The 15,516-nt window shown below is 36.0% G+C and overlaps 1 protein-coding gene across 1 annotated transcript; it reads right to left on the reverse strand.

The window, feature by feature from the left end:
• Window positions 1–1,084: 1,084 nt before the first annotated feature.
• On the reverse strand, window positions 1,085–15,190 carry SPO11 (SPO11 initiator of meiotic double strand breaks). Its single transcript, XM_029083543.1, has 13 exons — window positions 15,045–15,190; window positions 12,333–12,446; window positions 9,261–9,349; window positions 8,573–8,639; window positions 8,266–8,374; window positions 7,550–7,636; window positions 5,823–5,859; window positions 5,491–5,600; window positions 4,484–4,583; window positions 3,170–3,207; window positions 2,222–2,298; window positions 1,913–2,024; window positions 1,085–1,204 (listed from the first exon to the last, which is right to left on the reverse strand). Exons 1-13 carry the CDS (start codon window positions 15,188–15,190, stop codon window positions 1,085–1,087), a joined length of 1,206 nt encoding a protein of 401 aa, XP_028939376.1.
• Between the last annotated feature and the right edge of the window lie 326 nt (window positions 15,191–15,516).

Raw genomic sequence — 15,516 nt, forward strand, 5'->3', positions numbered from 1 at the left:
CACTTATTCTCGTGAAAATCACTTATTCTCATGAAAATCAAGGCTGCCTTAGGGCCAGGCGCAGAAAAGTTCTCTGCTGCTGAGCCGGTGCCGGTGTGGATCTGACCCGCCTGCACCTGCCCTCCTGCAGGCAGAGCTGTGCCTGGCTCCTGGGTCTGAGTGTGTGTGCGCCTGGACACCAGTCTCTAGTAGATAGTAACGCTGCTACTGCACAGTAAATAAAAACGAATTTTAATTGTTTTTTTAATTTAACACTGCTGAAACAGGAGTTTAAAAAAACCAAACCCAAACCAACTAGATAAGCCTACTGAAAATATTATCTGTAAGATCCATACTGATGACTCTACAGATCAATTTTGCAAGTATTTTCTGTGCAATCAATTTGCTTTCCTCACATGAAATTTATTGCACACTAATCACCAGAGTTTCCTGCTCCTTTCTACTGTTTTAGAGGCAACTAAATGAAGAAAATGAGCAAGAGATTCTGTTATGATGTGCATCGTTAACAGGATTGTTTATTAAACTCTTAATCAGAACATCTGCTTGCTTGCTTGTTCATCGAAGACAAAGAGTAATCTGGTTACTGAAACACTTACAGCTGCTTGAGATATGCAGTCAGGAAGAATTATCTCTGAATTTACAGTGAACAGAAAATGCCACAATGGTGTACTTAAAATAGAGGCATGTACAATAAATTGTTAACGAAATCTTTTACTCTCTTCAAAACTAAAAAGGTTGGGACAGCATCATCTCGTGCTTTAAGTCAAAAGGCAAAGCAATTCCTTGATATGTTTTTGAACTTAACATTTTCTGACCAGAAAGAACATATCTCATTATATTTTACGTATGTACCATCACAATTGGCACCGTTACGGGCACAGAATGGAAGAAACAATGTTCTGTAAAGGAATTGTAGTTTCTGTTACAGTTTGAAAGAGGAAGAAGAAATAACAATAATCTCGATACAGTGATAAAGAAACCTAACAAGAAGCTGAAGTTTACTCCTCTGTCTGCATTTTTTTTCCAAAAGCAGTCAACAAAATAAATCAGTATCAAGAAAAACATTTCATTTGCAAACAAGCGTTCATAGCCATCCACCAAATTGCAGTTTGTTTGGTAAATAGACTCTGGAAAGGTAATCTGATGAAAGAGAAGTTAAAACTTGAATTTCAGCCTTCAGTTTAGATGCTGCCATAATTTCCAGCTAGAAAAAAAGAAGAAAAAAAAAAAAAAGAACAGATTAATGTGTGATGCTGTAACAGCCTGATCCAGGGCTAGGTAATTTTTTAAGCAGGAATTACACTTGCTGGATACACATGTAGAACTGTAAAGTTGGTATTACTGGAAATGGTGCTGTGAAATCCCTGGCACTGAGCTGTGATTCATTTTACTGTATGTTCATGTGTTCTGTAGTGGGTACTTCACAGTAAGACAAACGATTTCTAAGATGAGTATAACCAGGAAGGCGAAGGCACACAATACCTTTTCTTCCTTTCTAACCATTTCACACAATATACACCTGAATTGAGATATATGGTTTAAAAGCTGACAGCGAGATAAGAGGTCTAGTACTGAGTAACTAGCTGCTGTAAGCATTCCCCTACTTGTAAAGACGTAATATATTCTGTAATATTTAGGAAAGTAGGAAAATCCCATGTACAGCATATGATCATCAGACGACTAATGGCAGGAAAGCTTGAAATGCTGCCAGTTCTGGCCTGTGAGCCATTGAGGCCCACTGATTCAGAGACAGTGGGCATGGGCTCTCTCAATCCTGCCTTATTTTAAGGCTGTAAAACCTTACTGGTTCTGCTATGTGAGGAGTTTGTTAACATAAAGAGGAACAGGATTGCAGATGATGAGATTTGCCCTGTGGGGAGGAAACAATAGGAAACAGCAGGTGTATACATACTTCTCTTTTCCACATTGGCTGACAAGCAATGTAAGGTCTCTTCTGTATACTTGCTAACTTATTTTGATCTTGCTTTGTAAATGGAATCAGGACATCTCTGCGTATATTTAATCTGAAAAGAAAGTAACATTGTTAAATTTTCTGATAAAAATATTTATTTCAACTTACTTCTTTATATTAAACCAAAATAATTTATTAAAAGATTAATGGATTTAAATGTCAGTTGTCTTTCTTTTGCATTAAGTCAGACTGCATTTCCTGTCTATGGAACAGAAAAATACTTCTGTTTCTTTTGGGGAAATGACTAACCTCTCAAGATCAGATGGAAGGAGACCAAGCCACTTTATAGATGGAACGGTGAGATGATGGGCCTCGAAAGACATTGACTAAAATAAGAAAGGTCAACTATAACATTCAGTGACTTTTAGTTTAAATTATTTGAGATACATGCCTTCCAAGGTCATGGTCAGATTTTATTACAAAGATAATTAAGTACTTTCACTATGAGAATGGTATAGAGAAAACAGAGCAACTGAAGCTTACCATCTTGTCATCTACAGCACCCTACTGCAAAGTATCACAGTTAAATTTCATGTTGTATAAGGGAATACTTCCATTGGGGGGTTTTGTGGTTTGGTTTGGTTTTTACTTCTGATGTTCTTTCTCTGTTGCTCTACTGAACAGTTCACCCAACAACTGTTCTTGCCCTCTGCCTCCACATTAGTCTGTCTGCCTTCTGTACTGTTTTTCTGTACCTCATCTTTTACCAGCGTAATATAATAATGCCTTCTTGTTCCCTTTGCCTCTTCTTCCATAATGTTCCACACCAACACATGTATCCACAAGCGAATTCTCACCCCAAAACAAAATCTTTACCAACATAACATGATTTTGTGGAGAATCACCCATCTTTCAAGTTATGTCCTCCTCCTCCCAAGGTCCCTCCAGCCTTCATTTCTCTTCTAAGGCAGAAACAAAGCAAACTGGAGAACATGTTTCTATTTGGGCTTCCTGAAAACTGCCTGTGCAGCAGGGAAAAACTGAAATATAGTTAAATGAATCACCTGTCATTGTTATCCAGTTTCTTTTTGTTGCAGGAAGAAGCTGTTTCTGAAAGGCCTAAAAACTGTGTCTTTATGTTTAAACAAAATGGTACAAGGCAGTAACCGTTCTGACAAAGGCTGTAACATTTCATACATTCCAGCTTCAAGGCTGGGCCACAAAACAATATATTTGAAGTCGAAAAATTATACTTACCACGGATCCATATTTGTAGATGCACATTATTTCTACACCTAGGTTGCAGAATATCAAATGTCAAGTATCTGTTTATCTGCACATTGGGCATCTTTAAGAAGACTGCATTAAGAATTCAATTTTATGGCATAACAGTTAAAATTTTATGTGAGGTTCTTTATGGTTTACAATTATTTTATAGTATGTCAAAATAATCAGACTTTGAGCATAATATGTCACCTTTATCTAGTTAAATGCTTCACACTGTCTGCATAGTCATTTCAAAATCAAGGATAATTGGCTCTTGTCCACATTGTTCAACATCACAAGAAGTGTCTTTATCCTGTGTAATCTGTATCTTTTAGTACTACTGCTTTGAGCAACTGTGGCTCATTTTGCAGTAATCTCTGTAACTTCAGGTGGTATCAGTGCAGATACAGAAGAGATTTTCTACATTTTGTGTATGTGAATTCAGATTCTGAATTCAAGCACAGACATACACACTGATATACACAGTGTTCTTCATGAAATGAGGGAAATATTAGACCTGCCACTGATGTAACAGAATAGCATATCCAGATGTGATGGATTTGGTTTAGGATTAACTTTATTCCTGCTGGCACTAGACTTGTAGTTTCTAGATTTCACTACTGTACACTATTGACATGGGTGCTGAGTTATTAATGTAAGTGTATGTGAACTACTTTAAAACCAATAAAAGACTCACTTTGCTCAAACACACTATTTTCTTTGTGTCTGTCTGGCCTAACATCTGGTTCATAACATCGATAAAAAAATTTTCTTTATACCAAATTGAGCAACATTTACTGAAGTTCCTGTTATTTCTTTTCATCTTACAAGAGCAATAGTATAGCCCACAGCTAGAATTCTTGACAGAGCAACATTTTCAATGGTATTGAACTCTAAAAGATATAGCTAGGACCTCCTGAGACTTATAGAAGTGGTCAAGTGCCTAACTCCCATTAAAATCAATGGAACCATGCAATGGATCATAAAATTCCCTTGTCCTTATCCTTATTTTTAGGCCCAGAGGTACTTTCAAAATCTAGCTCTATTCTGAGCAAAGAATTCTGTTTAAAAAGATTCTTATTAATACCTCAAAGCACAACAAATCATCAAGTATTCAATGGGCATGTAAAGCCAGTACTGATGTTTCAGTTAAACTCCTTATGTACTAGATATATTCTGCATAAATCAGGAATGTTTGATTGTGTTGGATCTCTCTGCTCTGAGTACCTTCCCATAAAAGTGAGAAAAGACATTCTAAGTAAATTTTGCTTTCCTTTTGTGTCATTGAAACCTCTACAGATTTACCGTGTGGATCTGCATCCATAAGGGTGAAAACAGGAATTTGAAAAGTATCCCACAGTCTTCTGACCAAAAGTCGTGTGTTAAGATCTGGTACACCTCTTCCCTAAGGAAATAAAATAAAAGCAAACAGTTTAAATTAATTAAAACAACTTCTGACTACTTACGTGTTTACATTTGTCATTTAAAAGCAAGCAAACAAAATGCTGACAGAAATATATCTCCAGCAGCTATTTTGGGGGGAAAGTTGTACACTCCTATTTTGGCTCTGTGAGGAGGGAAGGAGGAACAGCACGGCAGATGTCCTGGATTACAGGCACTGTGGACGTATCATACATTCCTCTATTTAAGGAGTTAACTCCTAAGATCTGGAAGCTGCTGTATAGATGCACCCTCATATCTCTATAAGCTGGTGTAAAAAGGCCACTTTTTGCTTCTCAAAAATATTTATGGCACTAATGAAACAATATAAACCAAGTTCTTGCTATGACTGACTCTAACTGGACAGTATGCTGCACCGTATAAATGCTTGTCTCTCTGAGGTATGGGGAGATGTTTTTTTCTTTGTTATGGGACAAATTTGTCCCAGAACAAGTAGGTATGCATATTCCATTTACTATTCCATTCCTGTTAATTCTGCAGGCTCCATAGCTCTTTCAGCACAATCCAAAACCAACCACTTCTGTTTCTTTTGGGTTTGCTAAACCTGGGATCCTGAAGGACAAAAGGTTACTCAGCAGTTAAGCCTTTCTGAGACTGAGCGGGGCAGCTACTTTGCAGCAGCACATGAAGTTGATAAGCTACCAACCTCTAAGGAGATGTTGGGAGGAAATAAGTCTTTAGAACATGTATTTTGTATTTCTATGAGGAAAATAAAATTGAAAAAAATATTTAGACATGTTTCATGTTAATTTTATTACAGTCTTTTGACCAAGTTTGAGCACCACTACAATGCTAAAGTATCATTTAAATTCTCATGTCTAGCTAGAGAATATGAAATGTAAGGTGCATACCGTAATCATTATACACGGGGACAATTTATTGCAGAAGTCATCATCCAAGAGTCTCTGAAAAGTTGCATCTTTTTCTACAATTAACACAAATTTGGCATGTGAGATTAAATCTTTTCTGTTAAGGCTAGCTGCATGTAAAATGATCCATCACACCAATCAATTAAAACTAAATGCTCTAAAATACCTGTTCTGGAGCCAAAAGCAGTGTTCGTGACTCAATTTCAGAGCCAACAAGCAAAGAAAAAATTACCAGAACATTGTTTAACTTGGAATATTCTTTGTTTTTACTTTATTTTTTCAGTCTACAACGAGAGTTCTTGCTCAAAGGATACTTTTAATTCCTTGAACATTAGATGGCACAGTGACTGCCTAAAACAACAAAAATGAGATTAATAATTTTAAATAGAGAAAATAATATATTTTAAAATAACAACATTAGGTAATGAAGGACAAAATTACATCCTGAAACAACTATTCTTCTTCTATATAAAAGATCAATCTTGACATTTTCACCTCTTTATAAGCATATTAAACCATTCATATCCTGCTCTGTTTTACGGTTATATAGGAGTCCTCCTGTTATAACAAGATGCTTTTCAAAAGGATTTGTGCTACTGTCACAGAAAATTGTTCCTCATATGGGCATTACAGAGATAACAATGTCCTGATTAATTTTTTCTCTCTCATAGCCAGAAAAAAAAGTCTGCTTGGTGTGAATATTGCAAATATAATACAGACTTAAAACATTTAAGTATTCTTTTTGGAAGACCATTAAATCCTTTCTTTTATTAACCTATAACCTGATTTTATAACTGTTTTGGAGCAGCAATTTTAAGACACAGTTATGTTTACTTTAGATCTGATATTAGGATTGGCTCAATCTGGCAAGCATATGGATGAGAAAACAGGAACTGGAGGAAGAACTTGGGAAAAGAGTGTGTGTATATTGAAGTGTGTGGTCTGTTTTTACTTCTGACTGCTAAATCACCTCCTGTGCCAGGGTGAAACAAATCAACAAATACAAATACAAAGAGCTGTAGAAGAGCATTAATAACAGGGGTCTTCACGTTCTGCTTAAAAACAAAGTACAACAGGCAGCTAAGGTTATCTTTCCATTTTGAAATTACTGATTCAGGCTTTCAGTGAACTCATATTCCAGGAAATCATGGCAACAGTCAACAAGTCTGAGTTCTGTTCTGATTTCATAGTCTGCACGGCTATAGGAAATCTTTCAGGACTAGATTAGTTGCATCTCATCTTCTCAAACCACTTTTGGCTCTTGACTCTTATCAAACCATGGTTATAAACTTCTCTTTAGCTCAGTACCACCTTTGATAAAATTAGTTGAGAACACAAGCCCTTCTAATGTCTGTAATCCCTGTATAAGTGATAAAGCTGAGACCAAACAGCCTGATGTTATGTACCTTTGGTTGTACAGTGCTGGGCACGTGAAGACAATATCAACTCTTATGCTGATGAAGTATCAACATTAAATTTCTATAAATGAGAACATAATTTGGGTCCAGAAAGAGATTTATTCCTCTAACTATAGAGGCTCAGTGTGCTGTTGCTACTAGAGGAGTCTGCCCAGTGTGGTAGAAGAATCTCATTGAGGACCATACGAGTATGTTAACTCGTGCTGCAAGACTTGTTTTCTTACTCTGCCAGAAATCAATCTATCGTGACAGAAATGAAGGATGTTTGGAGTGCCCGGGATTCTTTGATTCAGAACACTTATTGGACAGAACACTGTACTACAAAGCCTAAGATACACAAAATACATGCCTTCCTCTGCAAGGCTCCCATGGTAGGAGGTAGCGCTAAAAACCCTATCCAAAGGATATATTCCTGGTGAGCATGTAGCTGAGCCTCAGAATTGCAATAGAGTTGAGCACTACTTCTTATCTCTCTCTTTTTTTTCCCCCAGATTGCAATGTCTTAGTTTGCCACAAGCACAGTCTGTATAATAAATGTATCCAGGAGCCTGAGCTACAAGAAGTGCAGGATATCACGCAAAGGTAGATGCTATGAATTACTGTTACTGTTTTATAATACATACTGTTGCAGTGCAGGTACAATTCACTTTTGTACCATCTTCCTCAATGTAACTTAAATTACCAGCAACAAAACCTTTAGTTGTAGACAGCTGAAAAAACAGAAAGTTGTATACAGTAAAGTGGAAGCTACATGGTTTTATGTTATTATAGTGCACAAGCAAAACAAGATAGTTCTGAAAAGGATTTTGATCGGTAATAAGCAGTTGTTGGCTGCCATTAACCTCTTAAACACTAAACAGTGTTACTGTCATCACAGATATAAAGGCATACTTACAATAAATTATGTTAACAACTTCATTTTTAGATACAAATAAATTATTGTAAGGCATGAGAGATAGGTAAAATTTGAAAAGTGGTTACATCTCTGACATACTTTAAATTTTCCTTTAACCCTCAAGTTAGCAAATTGCTAAGCAGAGGGCTTGCCCTCTGAAGTTCAAGCACTGCCTGCGCTAGATAACAGCACAAGGCCCTGTGATTTTAGCTGGCAGTTTGTCCCAAGCTCTTTGGAGCAAACAAATTCCATGTATAAATTTTCTCTGAAGAAAGAAACCTTTTCAGGGCTATGATAAACCACAATTTGGTTTCATTTGCACAAATGATGCTTTTTATTTTAACTATGTATTTCTTACTGATAACTGTTCTTGATAGTTCACCTTTCAGTTCAATCTATATGATTTGGAAATAATGATAAAAATATTCATAACATGCCACTTACTATATGTAGACTTCTCCGAGGTATCTTAAGCATGCAAGAAATGTCATTGATTATATTGTCCACAACACTTTGGCTACCAAACAGTAGTGTATCTGAATAATATATATCTCTATCAAGACAAAATAGTGTATTTGTAATTATAATACTGAAACAGCTGTAAGCTCACGAGAATTTTATAGAGAGCATGGATAATCAGATCAACCTAAAGCATTTTATGTACAGGAATCCATTATCCTACAGGTTGTTTTTCACAATAACATTCTTAAAATACAACTTTATTTGAAATTACAGAAATGTAGTTTGTTACCTTTTAGTTGCATAAGTATTGCTCTGCACCATCTTATAGATCATAGATAGTATTTTGAGTATCAGAGCTGAAAAAATACATTTTACAAAATATTTAATCCATTTTCAGAAATGCATATACATTAATTTGTCTTTATATTGACCCATATTTGTGTCTTATAAAATAAAACTTTGAAACATATATTTTAATGTGCTGTGAAACTACAGAGGCACTGTACTAATCAATAGACTCAATAATTTCTACCATAATTAGAAGTATGATCGAGTTAATTAAAGGAACGTATGCCCTGCTGTCCAAGCCAAGAAATTAAATGACTGAGTTAGAAAAAAGAAATTAGCTTATTGTCCATATTCCAAGATTCCTTTACTAGCTAGCTTTTTGAATAAGGGTGATGTTTTTACATTGAGACCTTTTGAATATTCCTTCAGCTGATACTCATTCAGGGAGGGTAGAAACTGTAAGAATGGTGTATTAATTTCACTGTCACTCACTGTAATTTAATAGAGAAGAGAAATGCTGAAGGGCTGGTCATGATATCAGGTTCTATTAGCCACACACTTCTAAATCACAGTGCATAGTATTTTTTTAATTTTTTTTTGGGGGGGTGGGGGGGGGTGGTTTACAAAGTTTTGAACTAAAATACAAGAAAAAAACCCAAGAATTCTGCTTTTGAACTTTTTTAACTTACCAAATTTTGGTGCTGACTTAGGGCAGTCACTTCTTATTTGTCTTGTAGTACATTGTGGTATCATCTGTAGACCTACAGAATCTTTAAATCTGATACATTGCAAACAAATACAATAAAATGGTAAACTTATTTAGTGAATGAAAATTATTCTCTGCAAGGTAATTTTGACTCAGACCCCTTTCCTACAATCAAATATGCTAGTGCTATTTTTAAACTCAGTACAGAAGCCATCACCTTGGGAGGCATTGGAGTGGCAAAAGGAAAAGGCAGACAATACTCATCATCTGCCAAATGACCGTTCAAAATGTTACTGAACTGCCCCCCAACTGATCAGTGGCTTCAAAACGTAAAAGAGTTTCACAAGAAGATGCTTCAAGACTGAATTTAAACCTAAAATTCATAAGTTTCCAGACAAAGGTAGAGACAAGAAAAATATCTTATACATGTTTATAACTGTTAATATATCAGCATCAATTATTATTTAGCACTAAAACAAAGGAATAAATGACAGGAAAAAAATGTGAATCATTATTATAATACAAATTAAGTCTGACACAGTGACTTTCTGATGTAGAATGTATGAACAAGTGTTATTATTTCATATTATAATAATATGAAATAATTTATGGCCTGAAATTATTATCAGAATAACTCAATTATATTCCATTATTAACTTCTGAAAACAAAAATGTTAGTCCATCCTATTTCCTAAACAGTTGTTTAATGTAAATGAGCTCCACTATTTTGTGCTTCATCATTTCACGACTGAAGGTGCACATTTCACCAAAAGAATCCGTTATTTTCTTAAGGACACTTCATTATTTTACTTAAAATTATTTTAGTGCCTTATAACAGTCCTGTCTTTCGAGCATTCTTTTCAATGTCAGAGTTTTTCATGTCCTTTTTAAAAAGTATTGGTGATAAATTGGCCATAATTTTATCTAAAACCTCATAATATTTCTAAATTTGTCAAAGCTTTTGCTCTGTGCATCCTTTGGGTGGCAGAACACACCACGGTGCACGTAGATACAGCAACAAACAGCACAGGGCAGCATCTTACCTTTGTGCTACAACATTGACCAGGTATTTGTGGGTTTGACTTGCTTCCTACACTGTAACTGCACGGGAGTGACAAAACAGCAATCAAAACTTGGCCGGAGTGCTCTCTGGGGTTACATGAGGGAGGCTCCTTTCAGAAAGCTGTGTGCTGGAGAACCCCAACTGTGTGGCTCCCACAGGTATTTCATAAAGGCAACTGCAAAGTGGCACTAGGATGGACATCCAGCAATTCTTCCTAGGATTGTGTTTGCCCCAGCAGAGTGGTTTTCTATAAAATCTTTCCACTAATGAGAAATCTATGATTTTTTTAAATTTATTTTTTTTTCCCCCTAGAAAAATAAAGCTGGACAATGGAAACTGTAATGCTTTAGGCCTGGCATTCTCACTGATTGACATCATTCTCCAGTAAATACCTCTCTGGGCATCTACAAATATTTACAAGGAACATTTCAAACATGAAATCATTCTCTTGTTCTATTAGTTCCTGCCCAGCAGATTCCAGCTGCGTAGATTGGGTATGAAAATACTGCCTAAAAAATAAAAAAAAGCCCCACTGACTCTATTTTCTTCCATTCATATTATATTTTGGCATTCTATTTTTATTTTTATTTGTCTATTTATTTTTATTTTAATCTTCTTAAACTGCTGTATTAAAGTGGGATATAAGTCACTATTCAACGGAAATGCATATTTGAGATTCTATTTCTGCACCATAAATAATAGTTCAGCTTTTTTTAATGTGATTGATGAGTCTTATTTTTAACATACTGTGATGTTAACTTGTTTTAATTTGAGTGGTTTCCCCCCCTATGTGTTCTGTAACATCTCACATTTGTTTTTGTAGCCTGGAATGCCATTTCCCTGAAGACTGCCAAAAATTGCAAAACTTTGTTACAGTATTTTAATTTTACAGACATATGAGTGAAACATTTCTGTCAAACTATCAAGACTCAAACCACCATTAAATTCCCTGGAACATACAAGACTTTCAGTTAACTGATCACCTTCAGGCCCCTCAGGTTTTTTGATTGACAGAAATTTATTGTTCTCATTAAATGAGTATTCCACCGAAGCCTTACGTGTGGAAGGTTTGCTATGCTTTCTCAACCTCAAATATTTGTGCTGTGTCCACTTACAAGCACCTCTGCAATCTTACCAATCTAAATATCCTTTAACCCACTGACGTCCAAAACTATTACAGGGCAAGAAATGGATTTGCATCTTCCTTTATCCTTTTGCTTCTGTATTATAGAAAGCAATTATATCTCAGTTTAAGGTATTTACACTTTAAAAGAGCTCTCCTTGGGAAAATGCTGCTGCACAAGCAACTTCTACGAATCACCAAGTGTGTTATAAAGGAGGACAGGTTGCTTTTTCTCTGATCCTGTCTAGATAAGCTGGCATAAGTTCTGAAATTTAGATAACATATTAGAAACTTGGTTTGCTTGATTTGGCTGGTAGAACTGAAATTAGAACACAACACAGAGGCAAGAAATATAACAGGAAGAAGTGGGATTCATCTTATCTGAAGAACAAAAAGATACATTAATCAATATCATTTTAAGAAATAAGATACCATGAGGAAAAGCAGAGAAAAAGAAAAGAGGAAGCTCAGAAAGGGCATTGGAGGATGAAATTGCTAGTAATTGTTTCCAGCCTAAAACAGATTTTTTTTTTCAGTCTAACACAACTTACAATTTCTGGTTTCTACTGCTTCCAGAAAATGATTGTTTACAGGACCTCCCTTTCCTTTCTAACCCCTATTACAGTAGTTTTACATTTCCCGTTATGCTGTGGTCTGCTGTTACTTAGTACACGATGCCTGTTCATGCAGAATGGTTACTAAGCATTACTTTTTATCTATCTGTTACTTTTTAAGAAGTCAAATTCATTATTGATTCTAATACTTATAGAATTATATAACATCAATTTTTCTGGAAGTTACATAATCAAATTTACATTCATGGCATTTATATTAATATAAGGCAGGACATCAAAATATAGAATACTTACTCTATATTCCTCCAATCTGATCTGTTAGCCAGTGTGAGAACAGGTGCATTTTTTTGGGCCAGGCTTTTAAGTACATCGTGAATAACGTTCTCTATCGCTTCAAGAACTTCAGAACTGAAACAAAGTAAATTAATGATACAGTACATACGATAAAATCTCGTGCAGCTTTGAGTTTTGATCCTGTATCCCCACCCCTACAAAAATAATGTAATTCAGAACTGCATCAAGGATTTATTTTTTTTTTTCCAAAATGTGGAGGAGCGCTTTTGGTTTTTAATTTTATTTTGCTCAGTTTCCCTAAATTCTTTGACTTTCCATTCCAGACACGTGACTGAGGACACAGTTAAAAGTACATTTCTATTCAATCCTGAAACCATCAATTTTTTCACCAGCTGAACTGTTAGATGAGTCACAAACTGGTTGGTTTGTGAGTAAGGATTAAGGTTTTACTATAAATGATGTAATATTGGCTTTGGCTATGATTTAGGCTAAGTTGTTTTTAAATGCTGTAAATTTTAAAGATGTTTAAGAGCACAAATACTTCCTGTTGTACCATTGCACGTTAACCTTTTGATCTGCTGCCCTAAGTAAACTGTTAAGAGTTTTAATTATAGGAAGGCTTAGTCTCAATAGATGCACTGTGAAAAGAATAAAATCTGTATCTTTCACCTAAAAGACAAAGTAACCTTGCAGCAGATCTTTTACAGTGAAACTGTAGGCTGGTTTGAGTGTTATGACAGATGCTTTTTAATTTCATAAGCAATCTGATGGTAACATTTCAGCTGTCCTTAAAATTACAAGTGTACTATATACCATCAGAAGTCGAGGTAAGAATGAAAAGAATAGACAAAACTTATTTTAGTTCAAAGTTTTATCAGCAAAGTCCAATTTTGTCATTAAGTAATATACTAAGAAAAGATGAGTCGATACAAGTGCACACCACACTAAATGAATTATCCCTCTGTTACAAAATCAGCAAGAATAATTTTTAAAACCCAGCAATGAGTCTCAAACAATAATGAAGTGTCATTAAAGCTCTCTTCTATCAGCTGAATATGTTTCTTCCATTTCATAGCCCAGCTTCCACTTACTCCTCATTCTGCTGAAACTAGTTTATCATTTTTTGAAAACCATTTCTGGAAAGTATTCCTCTTTTATTTTAAAATGTTATTTGTAATAGTATCTGTACAAAAAAAAAAAACCAACCCTACTAACATTTTTGTCAAATAATATTAAACTATTCAAAAAACACAATGCAAGATTTTTTCCTGGTTTTCAGATTAATAAACTTGGACACAGAGAGAATAAGGGTTTTCCAAAGGTGAAACAGTGAAGCATTTGCAGTGCTGATAGTACAAGGTGGCCTGGTCATGCAGCCAATATGTAAATTTATTTTCTACTGTATTGTAGTTTCATAATCAAGTCCAAGATTCCCTAACTTACAGTCTTATAGACTCATCCTCCTAATTAAAATCCTACATCTCACTGCCATATCCAAAATAGAAATTCTGTTAAGCATAGAGGAAATGGTTGGCTGGTGAGCTAAAAGTTTAATGCAGTAAATGGTAAGAGTAAAATAGGTGAGCAAAGCTGACTATGGTGCACCCCTCCAACATAAAAAATTAGAGCGATGAAGGCAATACAAATATGTATGGGCAGATGGATGAAAGAACAGACAGGTAGAGAGGAAAACTAAACCATGTAATTGCATTGATACTCATAAATATTTTTACTTATTCATTTGGTTCTCTCCACTATAACTGTCTTAACATTCCAGATGTAGTTCAAAGTTTGCTGCAGAATCTGAAAGTCCAGGTCTCTATTCCAGTCTCAATTTCCCAATTTATTGGCCAACAGAAATTGTAAAGTGGCAAAGTAGGAGGAAGAGGACAGCAATTTTCTGTGTAGCCCCTGCTGATAGTCTGTCTCCGTTTGCAGAGATTAACTGAATTATAATAAGTAAACATACAATACTGGCCAAGTATGCCTACTTGAAATTCACTCTGGTTTAGTTAACAGAGAAATCTGAGCAGAGAAGGGGCAGGTATATCTCACAGGGTTTGCCTGATCATTTCTAACATGTTGCAGCATGATTAGATACTTGTTTCTGTGTAGCACAAGAAATTATCTTCAACAGCATTAATAGAAAAAAAATATTATAACACCTTTAGCAAGCAAACAATATAAATACACAAGAGCAACAGTGACAAATAAAAATCTGCAATGTAATGAACCAACACACTCCAAAACCCAAACCTGCACATCGCTAAAGCCATACGGCTCCTGTACTCTGCCACAGAGATTAAGAACTCTCCAGGTCTTCATCATTATTATCATCATTATTATCATCATTATTATCTTTTTCCTTTTAAAATACTTTCATGATGCTCACAGTCTGTTCTAGCCTCTGAGGCTGATATACTGTGGACGGAAAGAGTCTTTAAAAAAAACAATGCGAGTTTTTTGTTAGTGAAATTCAGTATGTTTGCTCTGTCATGGTTTTCTGTATTTCTGTCTGTACCTACAGACTTTTTGGAGAGGTCTGAGGGAAAAGAGATGCTGTTTGCAGTGTCAGAGCTCCTTCTCCCCTGTGTTTTTGTAGGGGGAGGATGTTTTTCACTTTTGCACAAGCCCATTAGGTGCAATGGTGCACAACCTACTTCAGGATTACCACAGAAAGAGGGTATGGCTGCTGTTTTTCACATCTTTTACCTAGGAACGTGGCTCTCATGACCAGACAGACTTGTTTCCCTGAAGCTGGCCTTGTTCCCAACTGGCACTCCAGAGGAACACACACCGTGGTCCTCCATGAATGTTGATGCAGAGCAATCCAGCTTCTCCGGAAGGGATGAAGCCATGTTAAAAAGAGGCAAAAAAAGAGATTACCAAAGAAATTAGAAAAGGCTATTCTGCACGCTGGGCTTAAAACTCATGATCTGAGGTCAATATATAGTAGGTCAAGAGACAAAAAGTAGAAAGCTTTTGTAGAAAACAAAGTCAAGATTTTCCAGCCGTGACTGACTGAGGGCTCTTCCCGCCCTTTCTAACAGGCAGGAGGTGGCCCTGCCACCCTGAGGGCTCTTCCCGCCCTTTCTAACGGGCAGGAGGTGGCCCTGCCACCCTGAGGGCTCTTCCCGCCCTTTCTAACGGGCAGGAGGTGGGCCTGCCACCCTGAGGGCTCTTC

The sequence above is a fragment of the Antrostomus carolinensis genome, unplaced genomic scaffold, assembly GCF_000700745.2.
Source record: "Antrostomus carolinensis isolate BGI_N321 unplaced genomic scaffold, ASM70074v2 scaffold11732, whole genome shotgun sequence".
Lineage (NCBI taxonomy): Eukaryota > Metazoa > Chordata > Aves > Caprimulgiformes > Caprimulgidae > Antrostomus > Antrostomus carolinensis.